The sequence below is a fragment of the Pseudochaenichthys georgianus genome, chromosome 17 (assembly GCF_902827115.2).
Source record: "Pseudochaenichthys georgianus chromosome 17, fPseGeo1.2, whole genome shotgun sequence".
Classification (NCBI taxonomy): domain Eukaryota; kingdom Metazoa; phylum Chordata; class Actinopteri; order Perciformes; family Channichthyidae; genus Pseudochaenichthys; species Pseudochaenichthys georgianus.
The window spans coordinates 41445023-41470117 of record NC_047519.1 but is presented as its reverse complement, the minus strand read 5'-3'; the positions used below and the strand labels follow the sequence as shown (position 1 = coordinate 41470117).

Here is a 25095-nt window from a genome sequence, read left to right as displayed (position 1 = left end):
TTGAGGGAAATCTGAAGAAAACAAATCGGAGAGAAAATTCAATTTAATCTCTGAATTATTGGGAATTATTTATTTTTTATAATTCTATCATTGAGACTTCCAGAAAAATAAATAATAATAATTTATTCAGAATCCTGCGAAAAAAGTCAGAATTCTGAAGAAATTATTTTCTGCGGAAAAAAACGAAATTAGTTTAAAAGATTTATTTTCTTTATTCTGAGATTAAAGTCAGAATTCTGTCATATCAATATATATACCGTACTTTTCAGACTATAAAGCGCACCTGCATATAAGCCGCAGCAGCTACATTGTCCGTCTGTCTTGCTCTCGTTCTGTCTCTCGGTTCCACTTTTACTTTGGTGCGCTACCTGTCTCGCTCTTTTCCGGCCTCCAGCTTTTCCTGCTGGAGCCCGCCGCTTAAAGGTGGCGGGCGCGGACCGGTCCTAGAGCCCATAGCGTTAAAGGTGGTTAATTGTACCTGTAAAATCCATAGATTTAGGAGGCTCCCTAGTGGCCGTTAGCTGTACACAAAAAATGGGGGGAAAAGTTGCGGTTTATAGTCCAAAAAGTACGGTATATATAACAATAGTTTTCCACACTGAACTACACTTTAATGTAAAGTTTAACACAGACTTCCTCTCTGTTGTAAATACCTCCTGACTCGATTACATGTTTGCATATTTTTATCGTTGCGTCGTTTTGGTGAAGCTCACTTTATGTATTCTTAATTAATGTAATGCTCTGCCCCCCCCCCCCCCCCCGTTGTGTTTCCAGTGCTATAACTGCGAGGAGGAGGCCATGTATCACTGCTGCTGGAACACCTCCTACTGCTCCATCAAGTGTCAGCAGGAGCACTGGCACGCCGACCACAAACGCACCTGCCGCAGGAAGAGATGAACAAGCCCCGCCCCCTCACACTTGTACACACAACGCCATTGGCTCCCTGAACCCCTCCCTTCCGTCAGTCAGTGTCTACTACACACACACACACACACACACTGACTCTCAACTACTTGCCTTCCTGAAAACTTTGTGTGAGACGAGCAATTTGTCCCCGTTTTTTTAATTTGTATTATTTAACGTGCCCCATTTTAATTGATTTTATACCAGATTGCTCCGATGCAGAGTATGATAATGATTTTATTTGGGGGGGGGGTTCCTTTCTTTACTGAAGTGCTAACTTTGAGAACGTGTTATCTAAGTGTCGTAACGGACGAGCGTATACATTTTATTACCTGGATTTTTCAAAATCACTTTTCTTACTGTAAATGCAAACAAACACACCGTCGATATTACAATTTAAAAATTCAAAAAAATACCGTAAGTACTATCAGCATCAAACTAGCTCCGCTTCCATTCGGGAAAATTGTTAAAAAAATCTGCGTAAGATACTGATTCGGCTCATAATGTAATTTAATAGCATCTCCTATGATTTCTACCTACCTTCTTATTGGGAACAGGGTTACTAACGTTGGCCTTAAGAAAGACGCCGACAAATAAATCTTCCATGTATTATTAAATTATAATATAGTTATGCACATTTTGAGGCTCTTTGTTCAAGTTGTTACGAGTCAAATATGAGAAAACAAAGACGTTCGTAATTGGTTTTAAATGAAGGGAAATGCAGAGCAATCTCCCCTGAGCTGGATCTTGGAGAGGTCACATGACATGACAGTTTCTCACACGTTGTTTCCCAAAAGCTTGCCAAAAAGAAGACATTGCATCGATCCTACCTACGACCAGGTCCTCGTCCTCAAACCCAAATCATTCTGTATATTTTTCAGATTTCCGTGAGTCATTTTTCTAGTGATTATTTTATTTTTTAACCCTTTCACTGCGTTGCTGTAGTTGGTGGTCAGTGCCTGTTTCTCCTTTTCTCCACGCATGTTGATAGCGTCACCCTTTCATTACGGTAAACAAACAACAACAACGCTTGGTGTTTGATAAGCAGCGACGACGGATGGACCAATATAAAACTTTATGCAAAATGTGATCAAACTAACCTTTTTCTACGGCTCTCCCCGCGGTGTTTAAACGCGCCGGGAAACCCTCGTTTTTTTAAAAAGGGGCAATTCAATTGTCCGGTTTTTCTTTGAGAAGTGCGACACACTTTTAAAGTCTGTTTCCTCAGTAATGAAGACTGACTGAACGGAGGAAACGCTTCACTTACTCTGTATAGATCGCTTTTTTTTTTTACACACAGACGGCTGTTAATAAACGTCTTCTGTCGACATGTGACAAATAAAATACCGTAAATCCTCACGTAGTGGGAGGAGCTTCTTTCAACTCCAACCAGATTTAAAGTCCTGTAGCTTCTTTGACTTCAAATAAAAGCTCATCAAATGCCACACCACATACTCATACACTATGTACTAGGTATTCATTGTAGTAGTACCTTATTTCTGCAGACATCTAGTAAAAACTATCCATTAAATACACAAAACTAAAGTTGAAATACCTTTGTAAATAATGTTGTGCCAGAAAACAATATTTCTGTTTGTCAAAAACTGTAAAATTACTCAAATAATATGAAAATGGTGTCGAATGGAACGACAGAGACGGACGGCTTTGTTTTAGTTACGGCGCTCCGACGTCACCGAAGCCGTCTTTATATTATATTTAATTTATATATCTGATCTACAAGATCAGCGCCACAGTACTACATAATTAGAAAATGAAGTATGTACTTTTTGCTAAAAGAGTGTGTACTGTGACGTAGACGTGAATTACTGTTTTAAACCAACAGCAAAATATACAACATGTTTTATAACTTGTATTTCAACGTTATAATGCAACTGCTCATTAACTTCAAAATTAAGAAAGCAATAGTTTTTTCATTAACTTAATAAATGCTTGATTTTCTGCTCCTCCGTTAGTTAGAGCTCTGACTAACGATTATTACATGTTTTTAATCTATTCATTTAATTATGTGTTTAATGGCAGTTCATTTAAATATCCTGTTTTATCCCAAAACATTTGTTGTTTCTAACATTTTTATAAAATATCTCCCGTTTCCTTGAAAGGCTTTTATTGTGAGCTTTTTCACAGGGACTACTTTCAGTGGCGGATGAATCCACATGTGGTGCTCGAGTGAGCATGTGTGGCGGCAGGGCAGTGTATGAGGGGGTTACATCAATATAAAGTGCAGTATGTGTGTTTTTAAAAATGCACCGCGTGGCTTTTTGATGGGTTTGAGTCGAAAACAGAGCTTTAAGTACACAAAGTACTTGTTTTGGACAAAGGCAACGTACATTTGAGTCTCTAAATAAGATTTTAATTGGAAAAACCAGTGAAAAGAAAGGACTTCTATCCTGAACAGTACGGTAATTAAAAAGCAGCCCACTCTCAGAGGATTTACGGTACCAGACTTCTCTCTTGAGTCTTTTATTTTTTGGAAACTCATTTAAGTGTATCACTTTAAGATGTAATTGTACAGTTTGACCTCTCTCTGTTCATCCCGCAGCTTCTGGTTTAATACAATGTTCCTCCTCTATCTTCATCATCATCATCATCATCATCATCATTGCACTACATGTAAATAAATCCTCCTTCATATTATATTGTATAGATGGATTCACAGATATCTGTTTCTCCTGTGTTCACAGACGACTGTTAGTTCTAGTTTTGTACAATGTACAACCGCTTATCTCTGAGATGTGTGTCACTTTCTTTCTGCATTGTTTCAATTAGTTTTGAGTCACACACACACACACACACATATCTAAACTGCACCTTCAGCTCACACACACACATCTCAAACGTTGATGAAACTCAAGCAAAACGTCGATTAAAAACCTCCCTTTTCTGTCGAAGGGGAAACATTTTCTATTACAGCTTTTTATATTCGTCCATCCAGCCGTTTTAATAAAAAGAGAATAGGTCTTGGATATCATTCCCGTTTGTTTTTTTACCTGCATGAGTAAAGTGTGTTTCTTTCGACTCCTTGAAAAAGAGACAGCAATATGACAATGACGTTTATACATTTTCTGGAACTACAGTCGAGCTAAAAGTGGTTTGAATCCCTCAGATTGGACTTGTGGTCGTCTTTGGTCCACATAGTACCGACTGTGTGGAGTCAAAGCAGAATACAGTTTCCCGCCTCATCTTCTGTCCATATGTAAACTATTAAATGTGGTTTAACACTTATTTTCTATGCTCCTGACATTTCGTTTTGTTTTTATGCTTTAGCTAGCAATATGTATATAAATATATTCTATGTGCTAACATGGAGGAAATAAATGTATCAACAAGTTTCTGAGGCTCCAGTGTTTCCTGTTTCTGAAGATCTATCATTCTGCTTTACCATGATGTGACTTTTTTTAATTGACGTACTTATCAAATAATAACATACTATACTTTGACTTTGTAATTGTTCACATATGTTACACTTTTACATTTCTAGAGGTACTATACGATGACTTTTTTTATAAATTCAAGTACTATTCTAAATATATTTTCAAATATTTCGACATTCCTTACTATGGCTTTTTCATCAATCAATCAATGTTTATTTATATAGCCCAATATCACAAATGTTACATTTGTCTCAGTGGACAGAATATCAGTATGACAATACGACACCCTCTGTCCTTAGACCCTCTGTCCTCAGACCCTCTGTCCTTAGACCCTCTGTCCTTAGACCCTCACATCGTACAAGGAAAAACTTCCGGAGAAAACCCACAGTTTAAAGGGAACATGGGAGAAACCTCAGGGAGAGCAGCAGAGGAGGGATCCCTCTCCCAGGACGGACAGACGTGCAATAGATGCCGTGTGTAAATTGAAAAGATAATACATTTGCAACATAGGTAGTCCAAATGTTTGGAAATGCATGTGTGTATAATAGGAAGATGAATCCACGAGGATATCCATCCAGGACCACAGCCACGACTCAAGATCCAGGACACAGGACCGCAGGATCATCCATGACTCCGGATCCCAGCGTATATAGACACCAAAAAGAAAGACATTTGGGGAAGCTGGGTTAATCGGAACATGAGTGTACACGGGTATAGACAGAGAGAAGGAAGAAGTAAGATGTCCCCCGACAAACTAAGCCTATATCAGCAAAACTAGGGGCTGAATCTAATCAGCCCTAACTATAAGCTTTATCAAAAAGGAAGGTCTTAAGCGCACTCTTAAAAACGGATAGGGTGTCTGCCGCCCGAACACAAACTGGAAGCTGATTCCACAAATGTGGAGCTTGATAAGAAAAGGCTCTGGCTCCCACTGTACTTTTAGAGACTCTAGGAACAACCAACAACCCTGCATTCTTGGAACGCAATGCCCTAGTAGGACAGTAGGGTATAATGAGTTCTTTAAGGTAAGATGGCGCCTGCCCATTAAGGGCTTTGTAGGCGAGAAGAAGAATTTTAAATTCCATCCTGTGTTCTATAGGGAGCCAGTGTAAGGCAGCCAGAACAGGAGTAATGTGGTCCCTTTTCCTAACTCTGGTTAGTACACGAGCCGCAGCATTTTGAATCAGCTGAAGCGACTTGATTGACTTCTTGGTACTCCCTGATAATAAAGAGTTACAATAATCCAGCCTAGAAGTAACAAATGCATGGACTAGTTTCTCTGCATCGTTTTGAGGCAAGATATGCCTGATTTTTGCAATGTTACGTAGATGGAAGTAGGCGGTTCTTGAAATTGATTTTATGTGGGCGTTAAAGGATAAATCCTGATCAAATATAACACCAAGATTCCTTACAGTCTCACTGGAGGCCAAATTAATGCCATCCATAGTTAGTATATCTTTAGATAATTTGTTTCGTAGATTCTTCGGGCCAAGTACAATAACTTCAGTTTTGGTCGTGTTTAACATCAAAAAGTGTAAGGTCATCCACGTTTTTAAGTCCTTAAGGCAGTCTTGAATTTTATTTAGATGATTAATTTAATCAGGCTTGATTGATAAATATAGTTGAGTATCATCCGCATAACAATGAAAATGTACAGAATGATTCATTATAATATTGCCTAACGGAAGCATATATAATGTGAACAAAATAGGGCCGAGCACTGAGCCCTGTGGCACTCCATGGCTAACTTTGGTTTGCGTGGAAGATTCATCGTTGACACGAACAAACTGAGAGCGTTCAGATAGATAGGACCTAAACCAGCCTAAAGCAGTTCCCTTTATGCCAACTAAGTGCTCTAGTCTTTGCAATAGGATGTCATGGTCGATAGTATCAAATGCAGCACTGAGATCGAGCAAAACAAGAATAGAGACAAGTCCCTTGTCTGAGGCTATTAGAATGTAATTTGTGACTTTAACCAGAGCTGTCTCTGTGCTATGATGTGTTCTAAAGCCAGACTGAAAATCTTCAAATAAATCATTGTTTTTTAAGTAATCACACAACTGTTTTGCGACCGCTTTCTCGAGAATCTTTGAGAGGAACGGAAGATTAGAAATAGGTCTATAGTTGGCTAAAACCTCTGGATCGAGGTTGTGCTTTTTAAGAAGCGGTTTTATCACTGCTACTTTGAATGATTGTGGAACATAGCCTGATAATAAAGACATATTCATAATATTTAATAAAGAAGTGCTAATTAATGGAAAAACTTCCTTCAACAGCTTAGTTGGAATTGGGTCTAACATGCACGTTGATGGTTTAGAAGAGAGAATCATTGAATGTAATTGTTCAAGGTTTATGGCTGAAAAGTATTCTAGTTTACTATCTAGTGTAATATTAGAACTTACGTTTCCGGGAGCTGTTGATAACACTATACTGGTCAAAGGCAAGAGGTCATTCATTTTGTTTCTAAGAGTAACAATTTTATCGTTAAAAAAGCACATAAAATCATTACTACTGAGTGCTATGGGAATAGAAGGCTCAATCGAGCTGTGGCTCTCTGTCAGCCTGGCTACAGTGCTGAAAAGAAATCTTGCATTATTCTTATTCTCATCTATTAATGAAGAGTAGTAGGCTGCTCTCGCTTTACGCAGTGCTTTCTTATATTCATTGAGAGTAATATGCCAAATTAAACGAGATTCTTCAGGTTTAGTGGAACGCCATATCCTTTCAAGTTGTCTCGACTTTTGCTTTATGTTGTGGGTTTCGGCATTATGCCATGGAGCTAATCTATGTTGTTTTATTTTCTTCTTTTTCAAAGGAGTCTAATTTTATTCGCAGCGCATCTGTAGAACTATCAACAACATGATCAATTTGGGGTGGTGTACATTTTGTATAAGTTTCCTCCCCTACATGCAGACATGCTATCGAGTTAAGTATTGGTGGAATCTCTTCCTTAAATGTGGCTATAGCACTAACAGATAGGTTTCTTTGTAGTCTCGTAATAGTACTTCAAAAGTTACTAAGAAATGATCGGATAAAGCAGGATTATGCGGTTCGACTAATAGTTGCTCAATTTCAATACCATAAGTCAGAACAAGGTCGAGAGTGTGATTATAGCAGTGGGTTGGTTTATTTACACTCTGACAGAAACCAACAGAATCTAATATAGAGTTAAATGCAACAGTAAGGCTATTTTTATCATCGTCAACATGAATATTAAAGTCACCTACGATAATTACTTTGTCTGTTTTAAGAACCAAAGTTGATAAAAACTCATAGAATTCTGATAAGAATTTGAATAAGGACCTGGTGCACGATACACTGTAACAAATAAGATTGGCTGCAAAGTTTTCCAGGTCGGATGCGTAAGACTAAAAACGAGGCTTTTTCATATTTTCCCACATACTATACAATTTCCTTAGACATACTACTCTAAATGTTTTTATACATCCTACATACTTTCACTGTTTTCAAACGCTATGATTTTTTGTTTTATTGATATACCCGTTTTTTCATAATTTTAACATACTTAACTATTTTATTCACATTTCAAGAAATACTATACTAAGACTTAAAAAAAAAAATCACACACTATACTGTGGATAATTTTCCGACATTGACTTATTTTCAAACCTTTGACATACTATTCTATTACTTTGATTTAAAGGTCACATGTAATGCTTTTCCGGTTATCACCCGTCCCCTTGTTGTTATGAAGGTTTTTCTGCATGTCAACGGTCTGCAGAGTCACAAACCCTCAAAGTGCACCCTGTAGGAGTAAAACTAACACATGGACCAATCCGTGGAGCTCCTCACACACACACACACTCTCTCAGCGGCGAAACTGTGACGCGCTGGGGGGGGTGCTAGTGGAGCCTCGCAGATCGGGGTGCTGCAGCCTCCTCAGCACCCCCCCCTTCCCGCGTCCATGGTGTTCAGGCTGAGTTCTGCGGGGTCTCGCTGACCCCACGCAGCAAGCAGGAAACGACACCAGTAACCCAGCTCACACGGTCCGCTCCTCGAGCCTCAAAGGGCGGGGCAGCGAGCCCCGCAACGTCCCGCCATCACGGCACCCAGACCCCACGCAGCAGCAGAGATGCTGTGTGAGAAACCAATGTGAGTTTGGAACATTGAACAATGTAAATCTATTCTAGTCGACCTCAACGATGGAATTATGATCAGTAGAAATGGCCATGACACGGGACCTTTAATGGTTTTTCACATTTCTGTACATACTATAGTATGACTTGGTTTTCAAATGCTGAAATGTTTTTCACGGGAGTCACTGTACAACTCAATAAATAATAATGAAGTTGTAATAAATGTGATTAGAGGTCGAAGTCCCAGTTTTGAGGAATCTAAAAGAACCGATATAAAAATGATCTATGCGCATTAAGAAGAGAGTATCTGGGACACAGTTTTATGACTGTTTTTAAATGCCATTTTATAATGTGTATTTCTTAATGTGTTTCATTGTTGTAAAGCACTTTGAATTGCCTTGTGTTGAAAGCATAGACTATATATAAAGGTTGAAAGGTGCTTTGTAAGTCAGTCAGACCCGCTGCGTAGCGACAACAATAAATACACAACATCCCATTTTTTATTGTCAAAATCGTTGAAATATTTATTTAATTGAAAGACTTCATGTCAACTCAAATAAGACATTTTTAAAACCTTTAAAAAAAACATACTGGGGGGGACGACGACATACATCTCGCTGATAAAAGAAAGAAACAAACGGTGAAGAAAGTGCTTTTTTTTTCTCGTGTTGAAACTAGAACATTCTCGTATTTCCAGAAACCTCTCTCCGCTCTCCACTTCCTGTTTTCAGTCTTTTATGTCCTGCCGTGACATCTCAGTTCGAGCCCTGATTGATCGGTCCGTGTAAAAAATATGACGGACTTTTTCGATATTTACAATCGTCGCGGCTGCTCGCCTTCCTGCCGTCCCTCTGAAGAGTTGCTGAGGATTCTTTATCGTAATGTTCCTAAATGAACCCTGGTCTGCATGTTGGTCTGTTTGAATGGAGGAGTCCCTGATGAACGCGACACATGAAGAGTTCTGATCCAAAAATATAATATCTGAAAAGTGACATTACTACCATATTCCTCTGCCATCAAAACATGTCTCTTCTTTGAAAACGGCACTTATTCTTATTTTAGTTATAGAGGTGTTTTTAGTGATGTCACTGTGTTACGGAGACAAAATGGAGGGAGAAGAATATTTAATTTTTTTCTCTGTGATGTTTTGGATTATAAATTCATACATAAAACATATTTTAAAATGTTTAAAATACAATGGCACTTATTTTTTGGGCTGGGCTGTAAACACTGGTATTTGTCATTTAAGGGCAAGGATGATTTTTCATATATTTCCTACTTTTTATAGTAAAAAACTGAACTTCTACAGACTTAATATAATGCAAGAGTTGGTTCAGATTTCTTCATGTGGAATAAAACTCCTAAAAACGTCTAATTTCACTGATTTAAACATCTCAGACCAACATGCAGTTCGACCTGTGTCTTTATTCTGTGAATCCCTAACTTTAATATAATCTATAATTATATATATTTCTATTTCCCCGTCCATGAGTGTGTTTCCCTCCAGATAATACAATGCTTTTTAGGTGTTTTTTTGTAATAATAGCAAATATTCAAGAGCAAAACATTCTTGAATGTCTCATCGTAAACTTCTAAAAGAGAAACAAAATAAATTAAATCAGTTTCTTTTTGTACATACTTACATGATATGAAATGATGTGTTGTTGAACAGTAACTGGAGTTAAAGGCTGCAGCTATTAGCACACTGACCTCCCGCTGAAACGGGACGGACGGTTCGGAAAATAATAAACAAAGTTTACAAAACAAACAAAAACAACAAGCTAGCATGAATCAAGCGTGTCGTACCTCATCGTAAAGTTCGCTGCGACCCGACCTTCGTATCAAAACATACCCCGCTCTGTGATTTGATAAAATATCCTCTATGCCACGGATGTTTGTTTTTGTGTAAATATCAAAAAATAGCCTGAACTTTTTTTATGTTTAAAGAAAAAACAAACAAGCAAATACTTGAACCGAACGCAATTTAAAAACCAGAATCTTCGTTAGCGATTGTCCTCTTCTCCGCCTCCAGGATTCACACTTATTTCGGGTAAAAAAAGGAAAGAACTTTCTTGCTTTGAATGGAGTTTGCTGCACATTTTTGCATCCTTCAAAATAAAAGCACAGCCTGAAAGCTAATACAACACAACCACTTGATTTTTGGGAGCTAAGTTGGCAGCAGCACGTAGCGACGAATCAGCGTGAAAAAAAGTCTGACTCCGGTTTTTTATAGTTTCAGTCTCTGGGGCAGAACTTGTTTTTCCTTTCCTCCGCCTCCATGTTGTCCACCAGGGGGTGCTACATGTTGTACGCCACATATATGGGGTCCAGCTGGTCGGCTAGGAATCCGTCGCGGAGGTGCATTCGCTGCTTTTCGCCACGGGAGTTGATGGGGATGACACCGATGTCCACGACCACGACAACGCCCACGATCAGGTAGTGCTCCTCCAGAACCACGTTGGTTACCAGGGGCACGAGATCCAGAGCCTCGTGCTCCGATCCGTCCAGCTCCACCACCACCACCAGCAGGTTGGTCCAGGTGAACACCGCGCTGAGGAGGGGAGAACAAGAAGAAGTCAGTGGTATAAGAATGAGTCCTAAAACCCTAGGAATGAGTCAATGTGTTTTCTGTTAGCGTGAAATAATGTCTGTGATTAACACAAGCTGAAGAGATTTTTGATCTACGAACTAAAATACGTGAGTAAATACCCCACTGGTGAATAAAAAAACAGCGGTTGCTAACAAGTGTCTAAATGACACGACTAAACGTCATCACGCCCCAACATTAGCCACCTTTAGCTTAGCGGTGGTGACGTGAAGTCATGTGATCATGCTGTAGTTCCTTTATATCCCAACATTAGCCTCCTTTAGCTTAGCGGTGGTGACGTGAAGTCATGTGACCGTGCTGTAGTTCCTTTATAGCCCAACATTAGCCACCTTTAGCTTAGCGGTGGTGACGTGAAGTCATGTGACCGTGCTGTAGTTCCTTTATAGCCCAACATTTGCTTTTTACTTCAGGAATCATAAAGTGGTTAATATGTGAAGATTAATCCTGCTGAACAAAATGTGTGAGCATCATAAACAGGAGGCACAGAAGAAGAACAAGGAGAATAATTTGTTCTTGAGAGTAAATTGTTTTACTTCTGAGAGGCACACATAATTACAACTTGGAGTTATCTTTGAAAAGTGATAACGTATTCTCGGGTGTTACTCACCACTCGGTGATGCTCTTGTGCGTCCGGATGACGGAGGTCTCGATGTCGATGGGATGGTAACGCATCCCTCTGAGCTCCATGGCCTCCTCCAGAGCCCCGACCACGTACAGAGCATCGTGACGCTCTGCACACACACACACGTACAGGTTATACATTTATTACTATGGTTTCTAACTTTCTTTAAATGACATTTCCTCCACGATATGGGAAGTAAAAACCAAAAACTGTTCAGAAAACAAAAGAGAGAAAGTGTGTAATTTCCAATGAGTCTGCTGCATTTCTGCTCCAAACACTCAACAAATCCTGGTCAGCTATTAATAGATTATAGTAGTTTTATTTTTACAATTTAGGTATTGAATTTATAAACATCGTCTCTCCGGTGTAAAAGCAGACTAGCGGCAGCACTTGAACGCCTCCCTGGAGCCCTTTAATCCTCCTCTCTGTGAACTCTGAAGGCCAGCCCCCACCCCCCCTGAAAGTGCTGATGTGCCCCGCAGAGCCAGAGTCACTGAAAAGGTTAAGTGTCAGACCGAGGTCAACTTATACTTTGCTACATTTGGTCAGAAATATTACAGTGGCTCACTCACCACATATCAGAGGTTTATCGCGCAGTTTGCTCAACGTAACTATCAAACACCACATGCAATAGAAGGACGTTTCGTATTACCCGGATATAAATCAACTATGAGACAGAAAACAGAGCCATGGTCAGCTGGCACTCATTTGTACATCATCTTTTTATATATATATATATATCCTGTTACTTGAAGTAAACGGTTATTTTGTGGGGTTTCATTTGTAATTATTGAGTGTTCTTGTGTTTTAATGTTTTAACTTAGACCTCGGGACTGTGGGAAGCAGTGTTTCGATCTTTCTGTGTGTACAAACATATTTTGAGATTGACAATAAAGTTGACTTTTGACTGGAACTCTTTACCCGTCCATATCATTCAGGAAATGTCCATTTCAAAAGGTCGCTAAAAAATCATCTCAGTATTATAAAGTATAATTGAACTGTGGCTATGTATGTATTCTGGATCATCGGTCCTGGATGGATATCCTCGTGGATTCATCTTCCTATTATACACACATGCATTTCCAAACATCTGGACTACCTATGTTGCAAATGTATTATCTTTTCAATTTACACACGGCATCTATTGCACGTCTGTCCGTCCTGGGAGAGGGATCCCTCCTCTGTTGCTCTCCCTGAGGTTTCTCCATGTTCCCTTTAAACTGGGGGTTTTCTCCGGAAGTGTTTCCTTGTACGATGTGAGGGTCTAAGGACAGAGGGTCTAAGGACAGAGGGTCTAAGGACAGAGGGTCTAAGGACAGAGGGTGTCGTATTGTCATACTGATATTCTGTACACACTGTGAAGACCACTGAGACAAATGTAACATTTGTGATATTGGGCTATATAAATAAACATTGATTGATTGATTGATTGATTGATTGATTGATTGATTGATTGATTGATTGATTGATTGATTGATTGATTGATTATGTACAATTATTTGTATTTTTTGTTTGGCCTTATGATGGATAAAAAGGGATGACCATTTTAGTTTTCACTCCATATAGCATTGCACATTGCATGAAATGATAAGCTGTTTTGTTTTTGTTTTATGTATGTTTGACAGTGTGTGTGTGTGTGTGTGTGTGTGTGTGTGTGTGTGTGTGCGTGCGTGCGTGCGTGTGTGGACCCCAGGATGAATAGCCAATGCTCATGCTAGTGCTAATGGGGATCCTAATAAAGAATGAGAACAAGTCCCCCTCCTCACCCCCGCTGGCGTCCGTCAGCTCGGTGCGCCGCAGGAACCCCAGATACCCGGTTCGAGCCCAGAGGGTCTGCGTGTCTCCGAAGCTCAGCCTGGAGTTGAAGTGGTCGGACTGCAGCGCCTCGTCTCCGTACACCGTGAAGTACCCGCTGGAGTTATGGCCGCTCTGCACCCAGATCTGGAGACAGTCGCATGTTAGAGCAGGGGAGGTGTTTAAAACGTTTATTTAATTAGATGTTATATTATCTTATTTTATTTTGTTTCATTCATAATTTATTTCTTTATTAAAAATATATATAAATCTTCACATATTTGTTTGGTTTAATGCATCAATGATCATCTTATATATAATATGGCTTTTTTTACCCAATACTTCTACTTTTGGTGCTTTAAGTATATTTTGATGCCAATATGCAGGATTTGTTCTCAGAATTTACAAGGGGAAATTATTACTTCTACTACTACAATTTATTTTTGCACACGTACCTCTCCCAGGTGCGACTCTCCCATTGGTCCTTTGGTCTCCGGGTTGGCGATGATGATCCGGACCCCCGGCAGGATCTGATCACAGACCAGACATTAATATTTAAATCATTCAAACATTTTAAATACAGAAAATAAAAAGCAACTCACCTTCCCAGACTCCATGAGAGGAAGGCTGTGAGGAGACCCCCGCTCCACCAGTCTGACCCTGAGGAGGGGACAACAAGGAGAGGACTCTTTAAAGTAGAGACTACAGACTGATATACACCTGAACATCAGCAGGAGAGGACTCTTTAAAGTAGAGACACTACATACTGATATACACCTGAACATCAGCAGGAGAGGACTCTTTAAAGTAGAGACTCTACATACTGATCTACACATGGACATCAGCAGGAGAGGACTCTTTAAAGTAGAGACACTACATACTGATATACACCTGAACATGAGCAGGAGAGGACTCTTTAAAGTAGAGACACTACATACTGATATACACCTGAACATCAGCTGGAGAGGACTCTTTAAAGTAGAGACACTACATACTGATATACACCTGAACATCAGCAGGAGAGGACTCTTTAAAGTAGAGACACTACATACTGATATACACCTGAACATCAGCAGGAGAGGACTCTTTAAAGTAGAGACACTACATACTGATATACACCTGAACATTAGCAGGAGAGGACTCTTTAAAGTAGAGACTCTACATACTGATCTACACATGGACATCAGCAGGAGAGGACTCTTTAAAGTAGAGACACTACATACTGATATACACCTGAACATGAGCAGGAGAGGACTCTTTAAAGTAGAGACACTACATACTGATATACACCTGAACATCAGCTGGAGAGGACTCTTTAAAGTAGAGACACTACATACTGATATACACCTGAACATCAGCAGGAGAGGACTCTTTAAAGTAGAGACACTACATACTGATATACACCTGAACATCAGCAGGAGAGGACTCTTTAAAGTAGAGACACTACATACTGATATACACCTGAACATCAGCAGGGGAGGACTCTTTAAAGTAGAGACACTACATACTGATATACACCTGAACATCAGCAGGAGAGGACTCTTTAAAGTAGAGACACTACATACTGATATGCACCTGAACCTCTTGCTCCTGACACTTTTACTTTAGTTGAGAGTGAGCTGGTGTCTGTCTGAGTTTTGTCTCTCAGTGTCTCTCCTTTAATCCCAGTGGATCATCAGGTCAGGAGAAATTTGAATACATAAATATTCCAGCTTGTCAAAACTGAGCTGTTGTCCATTTCTGTGTCCTGGAAAATGTCAGTTTCACCATCTCTGCAAATGAAATCTGACATTAATGATGAGCACACTGTATTTTTTAAACCCCCTGTTGGTTCATTAAGTCTTCCCTGAAAACTTTATTTTTTATAAATAACTAATAAAAGTTTAAATTGGGACATTTCGCAGGTACGTGATACTAATAATAATAATAATAATAAATGGAATGGAAGTGAATCCGATCAAGAAATACAAGCATACAATTCCAGAAAGTCTTAAGATATTAGCTGATTATTATTATATATTATTGATCTGCTTTAAAAGAGGTCCGATTATGCTTTTGTATTAACTGTACAAACCCAAACAAGCAGAACAAGGCCTCTTAAATACAGGTTGACATTTTGTATTTGTACTTTTACTAGTTACTTATAAGTAAAGGTAATTAACGTTTTCCACTACTTTTAGTTTCCAATTTCTTAGTCACAAAACAGTAAATAAGTTAGTGTTTTATCTCACCTGTCATGTCGTAGCGCTCTCATGTCAACGAACACGGTGGTGGGGTCGGGTCCTGAGGTGCCCTGAGGAACAACAACAACACATTGTTTACCTTTACTGTTCAATACCAATACAAATATAACTAACTAACTAACTAATATAGTGCATCTGCATGACTAATCTACTCCTACAGTGGAGGCGACTACTCGTGCTTTTAGTGCTCAGAGGGAAGAGCTTTGAGTTTCAGACAGAAAGCTTCTACAACATTTTACAGGATTTACGGGAGAACAGCAGCGGGATGATTTTAGAAAGAAAAGAAAACACAAATTAAAGTATTAACAAAGATATTCCAACATAAAATCTACTTGATTAGCGTGCAAAGAAAGAAAAAAGAGGGGAAAGTGAAACCAAGCCGAGGGGAAAAGAAAGATGGAAGACAGGGGTGATGAACATACACTACATTAAAAACCATGAAAATATACATCTAGAAAATAGGATTCAACCCTATAGAGTGGTGCAGGGATGGAACTACAGCACGGTCACATGACTTCACGTCACCACCGCTAAGCTAAAGGTGGCTAATGTTGGGCTATAAAGGAACTACAGCACGGTCACATGACTTCACGTCACCACCGCTAAGCTAAAGGTGGCTAATGTTGAGCTATAAAGGAACTACAGCACGGTCACATGACTTCACGTCACCACCGCTAAGCTAAAGGTGGCTAATGTTGGGCTATAAAGGAACTACAGCACGGTCACATGACTTCACGTCACCACCGCTAAGCTAAAGGTGGCTAATGTTGGGCTATAAAGGAACTACAGCACGGTCACATGACTTCACGTCACCACCGCTAAGCTAAAGGCGGCTAATGTTGGGCTATAAAGGAACTACAGCACGGTCACATGACTTCACGTCACCATCGCTAAGCTAAAGGTGGCTAATGTTGGGCTATAGGAACTACAGCACGGTCACATGACTTCACGTCACCACCGCTAAGCTAAAAGTGGCTAATGTTGGGCTATGAAGAAACTACAGCACGGTCACATGACTTCACGTCACCACCGCTAAGCTAAAGGTGGCTAATGTTGGGCTATAGGAACTACAGCACGGTCACATGACTTCACGTCACCACCGCTAAGCTAAAAGTGGCTAATGTTGGGCTATGAAGAAACTACAGCACGGTCACATGACTTCACGTCACCACCGCTAAGCTAAAGGCGGCTAATGTTGGGCTATAGGAACTACAGCACGGTCACATGACTTCACGTCACCACCGCTAAGTTAAATGTGGCTAATGTTGGGCTATAGGAACTACAGCACGGTCACGTGACTTCACGTCGCCACCGCAAAGCTAAAGGCGGCTAATGTTGGGCTATAAAGGAACTACAGCACGGTCACATGACTTCACGTCACCACCGCTAAGCTAAAGGTGGCTAATGTTGGGCGTGATGACGTTTAGTCGTCTCATTTAGACTCTTGTTATCAACGGCTGTTTTTAAATCCAACAGTGGGGTATTTGCTGATGTATTTTATGTCGAATTGATAAAATGCCGACTCATTCCAGCACCACTCTATGGAGTTATACTCCTCTGTTCTTTATTGTGATTATGAGTGAAAAGGTGAAGTGAAGTCAGAGAAACAGAAAGATAAACCCCGCTCCTCTCTCTCTCTTCCTCCACCATCCCTCCTTCCCCTCGTTTCTCTCTCAGAGGGGATTAATAAACCTTCGCAGAGAGAAACTGAACACACAGCCCACCACCGGACACACAGCGGCACAAACACACACCCAGAGAACAACATGGCCGACTGCATCAGCTCCATCATGTAGCAATTTTTTGTACAATTCAAGAGTTAGTACCAACATGGTACTAACGGTACAGTACTGGCGGAGAAGTCTCTGTTGACTTTTTAAGTGTTTAAACATTTTTTACACACTATTGTAATCTATTATCAATGCACAATTTCGGTTTGGTGGTTTTTGATCTTGAACACTGAAAAATATAATAATGCATTAAAACATTTTATTTCTTTCATTTCCGAATTATTTCAAAATCATAAATGTATTTTCATTTTTCACTTTTTATATAAACTTTGAAACTGAGATATTTTTCAGATCATGTGCTTTCACATTCAGATAATTTCAGTCTAGTATATTTTCCTTATTTCTGCTTTTCGTCTGTAACCTTGAAAAAATTACTGATTTACTGATAATATTCCATACAATCTCTGCTCTGAAATCTGAAGCCAGCTGATGCGCGATGAGCTGACAGGAAGTGGGTGGAGGCGGTGGTGTTTCAGGAAGGAAGTGATGGTGTTTCATACCTGATCCGAAAACTTCCCCAGCCTGTGAGGCTACAGCAGCAGAGAGGAGGAGGAGGAGGAGGAGGAGGAGGAGGAGGAGGAGGAGGAGGAGGAGGAGGAGGAGGAGGAGGAGGAGGAGAGGAAGATGAGAGATGTGGGCGGGGTTATGATTAAAACAAGGAAGGAAGAAAGAAAGAAAGAAAAATGTCAAAATGTCAAACTGAAGGAAACCAAAGGAGCATTCAGCCGGCTGTTAGTTTCATTAAGAAAGCTGCTATAAAACATGGTGTCATGTTAGAGGTCATTACATGATGTTGATATCTCTAACAACATGTAGAATATTCTCCATAGAGGCGTACATGTTATCTATAACTTAGGATCAATATCTCAATGTTAAGCAAAATGGAATATTGGAAATACATGTAATTTAAGATCACATGACGTCCTTCTATCCTACTGACTTAGTGACATTACAAATATGTATTATGATCAAAAGAAATACTTTTATATAAAAAGTATAACATATTTAATAAAAATACACAGTCATAAAATACAAATACATAAAAAACAATTCATAATTTCATAAAAAATAAAAGATTACAAATGTTTACAGTATAATAAATATACTTTAAATACAATTTTGGTAACGAGCTGATTTAATCCAAATCGTTTGATTGACCTCTCCATTTCATTTTGAAAATAAACCTTTGTGACAATTAAAAAAAAAAAAAAATGGTAAAGAAAATATAAGAAAAATAAACTTTAAATTGAAATTGGAGACAATATGATTTGATCCTTTTCAGGGTTCAAATGATATCTGGGATGTAAGAGCGATGATTGGCTGGAAATGGAGGAATGCCACACAGAAAGAGCTGAATGTTTCCTAAATAGTTTACTTTGTTTTGATGATTACGAACAGAACGACTGTGGCTTTCATTTTCATAATTGTCCAACTGTTGAATCTCCCCGCAAACCTGTTATTTGGTACCTAAAACATATCACTGTTGCACGTTTAAAGGTCCCCTATTATACTGTTTCTCATCAATATATCACAGGTCTCAGATATATACAGAGCCTGTCTCTGATTGGCTGAAACACCAAACAGATCATTGCAGCATTACCCATAATCCCCTCTGTTTCAGCCCTGCTTCCAAAGTGCTGATTCTCTGTCTGTTACTTTAGATGAAGATAAGGAGCCCCTCCCCACGCCCCTCTGAGAGACATTTGGTTACAAAGAACTCAATGGTGCTCTAGAGGAGATTCAGGTGATAAGGGGGGGGGGGGGGGGGTACCTTGTTGCTGATTGGCTAATGGTTACACAAGACAAAACATCGTTATGACATCATCAAGTGGCCAAAATCTGATCAGCTCATTTCAGACAGGTTTTTATAGAAATGGATCAAAAAGAGAGAGAATCTTTGTTCCTGAGACTTTCAGAGTCTCTTTCCACAGAGTTGATGTAGAAGAGACATGAAGAAGTGGATTTTGCATAATAGGTGACCTTTAAAAAAAGAAGTATATATGGTCCTTATTGCACTTACATCCACACACTTTAAAACCAAAAATAAACATGGTTCATCTGCCCAGGATGTGTAGACATGTTTCAAAAGATAAAATAAAATGCTCTAAACTTTGAATGCCATACAGACAGAATCGCAGTGATGTGGTTTAACCTGCAATTCCCAAAATGGTATGATATTTTTGACTTCATGTCACCACCGCTAAGTTAAAGGCGGCTAATGTTGGGCTATAAAGGAACTACAGCACGGTCACATGACTTCACGTGACCACCGCTAAGTTAAAGGCGGCTAATGTTGGGCTATAAAGGAACTACAGCACGGTCACATGACTTCACGTGACCACCGCTAAGTTAAAGGCGGCTAATGTTGGGCTATAAAGGAACTACAGCACGGTCACATGACTTCACGTCACCACCGCTAAGCTAAAGGAGGCTAATGTTGGGCTATAAAGGAACTACAGCACGGTCACATGACTTCACGTCACCACCGCTAAGTTAAAGGCGGCTAATGTTGGGCTATAAAGGAACTACAGCACGGTCACATGACTTCACGTGACCACCGCTAAGCTAAAGGTGGCTAATGTTGGGCTATAAAGGAGCTACAGCACGGTCACATGACTTCACCTCACCACCGCTAAGCTAAAGGAGGCTAATGTTGGGCTATAAAGGAACTACAGCACGGTCACATGACTTCACGTCACCACCGCTAAGCTAAAGGAGGCTAATGTTGGGCTATAAAGGAACTACAGCACGGTCACATGACTTCACGTCACCACCGCTAAGTTAAAGGCGGCTAATGTTGGGCTATAAAGGAACTACAGCACGGTCACATGACTTCACGTCACCACCGCTAAGCTAAAGGTGGCTAATGTTGGGCTATAAAGGAGCTACAGCACGGTCACATGACTTCACGTCACCACCGCTAAGCTAAAGGAGGCTAATGTTGGGCTATAAAGGAACTACAGCACGGTCACATGACTTCACCTCACCACCGCTAAGCTAAAGGAGGCTAATGTTGGGCTATAAAGGAACTACAGCACGGTCACATGACTTCACGTCACCACCGCTAAGCTAAAGGTGGCTAATGTTGGGCTATAAAGGAACTACAGCACGGTCACATGACTTCACGTCACCACCGCTAAGCTAAAGGAGGCTAATGTTGGGCTATAAAGGAACTACAGCACGGTTACATGACTTCACCTCACCACCGCTAAGCTAAAGGAGGCTAATGTTGGGCTATAAAGGAACTACAGCACGGTCACATGACTTCACGTCACCACCGCTAAGCTAAAGGTGGCTAATGTTGGGCTATAAAGGAACTACAGCACGGTCACATGACTTCACGTCACCACCGCTAAGCTAAAGGTGGCTAATGTTGGGCTATAAAGGAACTACAGCACGGTCACATGACTTCACGTCACCACCGCTAAGCTAAAGGCGGCTAATGTTGGGCTATAAAGGAACTACAGCACGGTCACATGACTTCACGTCACCACCGCTAAGCTAAAGGCGGCTAATGTTGGGCTAGAAAGGAACTACAGCTCGGTCACATGACTTCACGTCACCACCGCTAAGCTAAAGGCCGCTAATGTTGGGCTATAAGATAAAATAAAATGCTCTAAACTTTGAATGCCATACAGACAGAATCGCAGGGATGTGGTTTAACCTGTAATACCCACAATTGTACGATATAAAACTCAATTTATGGTTTCATCTGAGAGCTAGAAAGCTGATTGAGATGAGTCCTTGGTCCCTAAAAGCACCAATTCATTTTAAGGCTAATTGACTTTTAACAAAAATACCTGTTAACAAAGAGCTAACTTCCTAACGTACTATTTCAGCTAACTTCTTCCACAAGTACACACACTGTACATTTTACATTTATATTCAATCTAATATTTTATTCCTCAGATACTTATGTATAAATCATATCCTGCTTTATATTTTTTTACTGTACATGTATATTTTCTACTTTTTTTATTTTTTTAATGCTATTTTATTTCTATTGAGATGTTTACATTTTGGAACATTTATCTTTAGTCTTTACATTTTTATTGTACAATGCCATGTCTTTTTATACTGCTGCAATACAAAAACATCCTGAATTGGGATCAATAAAGTACTTCTTATCTTATCTTACAAACAAACGAAATGCACCAGTAGATTTTGTCAAAATCAGCTTCTTAAAAAGGTACGAAAAAAGCTAGTTTCTCCACATCCAGCCAGCGAGTCACCTAAATGACTAACACTGGTTATGTATTGTTAAATCACAATACAAAGATTTGTTATCACCAGAGGTTGGAAGTAGTGGAGTACAAATACTTCGTTACTGTACTTAAGTAAATTTTTCTGGTATCAGTACTTTACTCCACTACTTATTTTTCTGACGACTTTTTACTTTTACTTCTGACATGTTTAACACAAATACCTGTACTTTCTACTTCTTACATGTTTAACACAAATACCTGTACTTTCTACTTCTTACATGTTGAACCCAAATACCTGTACTTTCTACTTCTTACATGTTGAACTCAAATACCTGTACTTTCTACTTCTCTCATGTTGAACTCAAATACCTGTACTTTCTACTTCTTACATGTTGAACCCAAATACCTGTACTTTCTACTTCTTACATGTTGAACTCAAATACCTGTACTTTCTACTTCTCTCATGTTGAACTCAAATACCTGTACTTTCTACTTCTTACATGTTGAACTCAAATACCTGTACTTTCTACTTCTTACATGTTGAACTCAAATACCTGTACTTTCTACTTCTCTCATGTTGAACCCAAATACCTGTACTTTCTACTTCTTACATGTTGAACTCAAATACCTGTACTTTCTACTTCTCTCATGTTGAACTCAAATACCTGTACTTTCTACTTCTTACATGTTGAACTCAAATACCTGTACTTTCTACTTCTTACATGTTGAACTCAAATACCTGTACTTTCTACTTCTCTCATGTTGAACCCAAATACCTGTACTTTCTACTTCTCACATGTTGAACCCAAATACCTGTACTTTCTACTTCTCACATGTTGAACTCAAATACCTGTACTTTCTACTTCTTACATGTTGAACTCAAATACCTGTACTTTCTACTTCTCTCATGTTGAACCCAAATACCTGTACTTTCTACTTCTCACATGTTGAACCCAAATACCTGTACTTTCTACTTCTCACATGTTGAACCCAAATACCTGTACTTTCTACTTCTCACATGTTGAACCCAAATACCTGTACTTTCTACTTCTTACATGTTGAACTCAAATACCTGTACTTTCTACTTCTTACATGTTGAACTCAAATACCTGTACTTTCTACTTCTTACATGTTGAACTCAAATACCTGTACTTTCTACTTCTTACATGTTGAACTCAAATACCTGTACTTTATACTTCTCTCATTTCCCAAACAGCTGGTTCCTTTAGTCTGAATGTGTGTTTGGTGCGTGGTCATTATTCGTTAGAGTCACTGCGTGCCTATTGATTGGAACACGATCCGTGTATCCATCACTTCCTGGTCTTCTCTAAAGAAGAGGGACCAATGGAAACGTTGTCATGTTGCCGTTGTTCAGCATGGAAACATTCATTAGCTAACAATGACATTATTGTTCTATTAATATAAAGGGAGGTCAGGTACTCTTTAAAACAGCTGCTAGCTATGGGTACTTTTTACTGAAGTACACTTCAAAGCCTCTTTACTTTGACTTGAGTAAAGAAGTTTAGTCAGTACTTCTACTTTTACCAGAGTATTTTTAAACACGAGTATCTGTACTTCTACTTGAGTAAAGGATGTGAGTACTTTTGGTTTATTGTGTTACCTGCAGGCAGATGGCGAGGTTGACCCGGCAGCCGAAGGAGGTGCTGACGGCCCGCGGGTGGAGGCCCAGATCCTTGAAGAGTTTGGAGAAGGACTGAGTGAGGGCGGTGCGAGGACGCTCCTCCGCTACGACCACACAGGTCCTGACCCGGGACAGGTCCAACCCCCGAGCCTGCAGCAGAACAAAACATTAAGTTATCTAATTATTTATTTACTTATTCATCAGCAGGAGAGGACTCTTTAAAGTAGAGACACTACATACTGATATACACCTGAACATCAGCAGGAGAGGACTCTTTAAAGTAGAGACACTACATACTGATATACACCTGAACATCAGCAGCAGAGGACTCTTTAAAGTAGAGACGCTACATACTGATATACACCTGAACATCAGCAGCAGATGACTCTTTAAAGTAGAGACACTACATACTGATATACGCCTGAACATCAGCTGGAGAGGACTCTTTAAAGTAGCACTCTTTACCTTCAGGGAGTCCGTCTGCAGCCCCAGTCCCTTGGTGCAGAGCTCCATGACGCTGTAGGAGCAGAAAGTGTCTCGGACCTTGAACTGACTGACGGCCGACAGCCAGAGGGAGGGGTTGAGCTCCAGCTCTGAGGGGGGGATCAGGATGGACTGGTGCCCCGAGTACACACTGTGGGAGGGACAAGACAAAACACAGCTGAGCAAAGAGGGGTTGATGCCAAAAATGTGGAAATGCATGTTGATTTTAACTGCCAGCTAAACTGATCCAAGCGAAAACACGCTGTAAACCTTTTTTTACAGTAGTTATTTAATTTAGTTTTTTTTTTTTTTTTTTTACTTTCTTGTTTATTTCTTGTCTTTTAATTGTTATTGTACAATGCCATGTCTTTTTATGCTGCTGCAACACAAACATTTCCCAAATTGGGATCAATAAAGTTCTGTCTTATCTTACCTCGAGCTCCAGTACCTTATATATTTTAAATAATAATAAACGCATTCATGGGATTTCCTATTTCTCCATGAACCCTAAACACAAGGTACTGTGTGTTAGCAAGTTATGCAACACCGCTGGAAAGTCTTTTCTATAGATGTCATTTCATATTTTTTTGATATCCCTGACAAAAAAAACGTACCCAAAATCACCTTTAAATACTATTTCTGTTCACATTTTTAAGTAGTTTACCACATTTAACACCACAAAAACTCAAAATCTTGCCCAGTATATGCGTCTAATATCTAGTCAGAATACGTCTCTACACCCGATACAACACATAATAACTTCGGAAGTAACACTGCCGTGAGATATCGGCTCTTGTTTTTAGACAATGCACCATCTTGTTGAGTCGTATTTTGAGTCGTATCTCAGATTAAACACATATTAGAAAATCACCAACTATCAGAAAACAGAAACACTTTGAGCTTATATTTTACAACCTTTCCAGATTCTGGTAAATATAGTTTAAAATGAGTTTCCCCAGATAATTACAAGACGTGATTTATCTAAATATCCCTTCTTATTTCAAGACATCTGACCAAGCACATGTTCACTTGTTCTATTGGCAGATTGTTTAACTTGTTTTTGGAGCAGCATGTTTTCCAGTGAACACAATGAGACATAGCCCTCTACTAGATAAAACAATAACAACCTTCTCAATGTACCAGAAGCTATTTTCCAGTTGCACTAAGTCGTGTATGTTGATGTTGAATGGGTGGTTCTGACCTGCAGAGGCACCAGAGCACGAAGCCCAGGCCGCAGTACGGGTCCAGGCAGATGGCCACCTCTCGGGAGGGGTACAGCTCGCACTGCAGCTTGATGGAGCGGCAGAAGGCACTGG

At 39.7% G+C, this 25095-nt stretch overlaps 2 protein-coding genes across 2 annotated transcripts in view; one reads left to right on the top strand and one right to left on the bottom strand.

The window, feature by feature from the left end:
- The window catches only part of zmynd11 (zinc finger, MYND-type containing 11), a 39543-nt gene extending 35290 nt beyond the window's left edge, over positions 1-4253 (top strand). Inside the window, 1 exon segment of the mRNA XM_071206460.1 lies at positions 775-4253. Within this exon segment, the coding sequence (XP_071062561.1) occupies positions 775-897 (123 nt within the window). The 3' untranslated portion in view covers positions 898-4253.
- Positions 4254-8896: 4643 nt separating this feature from the next.
- LOC117462649 (disco-interacting protein 2 homolog C-like) overlaps positions 8897-25095 on the bottom strand; it is a 177446-nt gene continuing 161247 nt past the window's right edge. Inside the window, exons 16-25 of the mRNA XM_034104914.1 lie at positions 24981-25095; positions 23762-23930; positions 23276-23446; positions 17950-17979; positions 15648-15709; positions 14019-14076; positions 13872-13946; positions 13389-13563; positions 11608-11731; positions 8897-10943 (exon numbers count right to left, since the gene is read on the bottom strand). The exon at positions 24981-25095 is cut by the window's right edge and continues 16 nt beyond it. Coding sequence (XP_033960805.1) covers positions 10691-10943; positions 11608-11731; positions 13389-13563; positions 13872-13946; positions 14019-14076; positions 15648-15709; positions 17950-17979; positions 23276-23446; positions 23762-23930; positions 24981-25095 — 1232 coding nt within the window. The 3' untranslated portion in view covers positions 8897-10690. The remainder of the gene's footprint in view (positions 10944-11607; positions 11732-13388; positions 13564-13871; positions 13947-14018; positions 14077-15647; positions 15710-17949; positions 17980-23275; positions 23447-23761; positions 23931-24980) is intronic.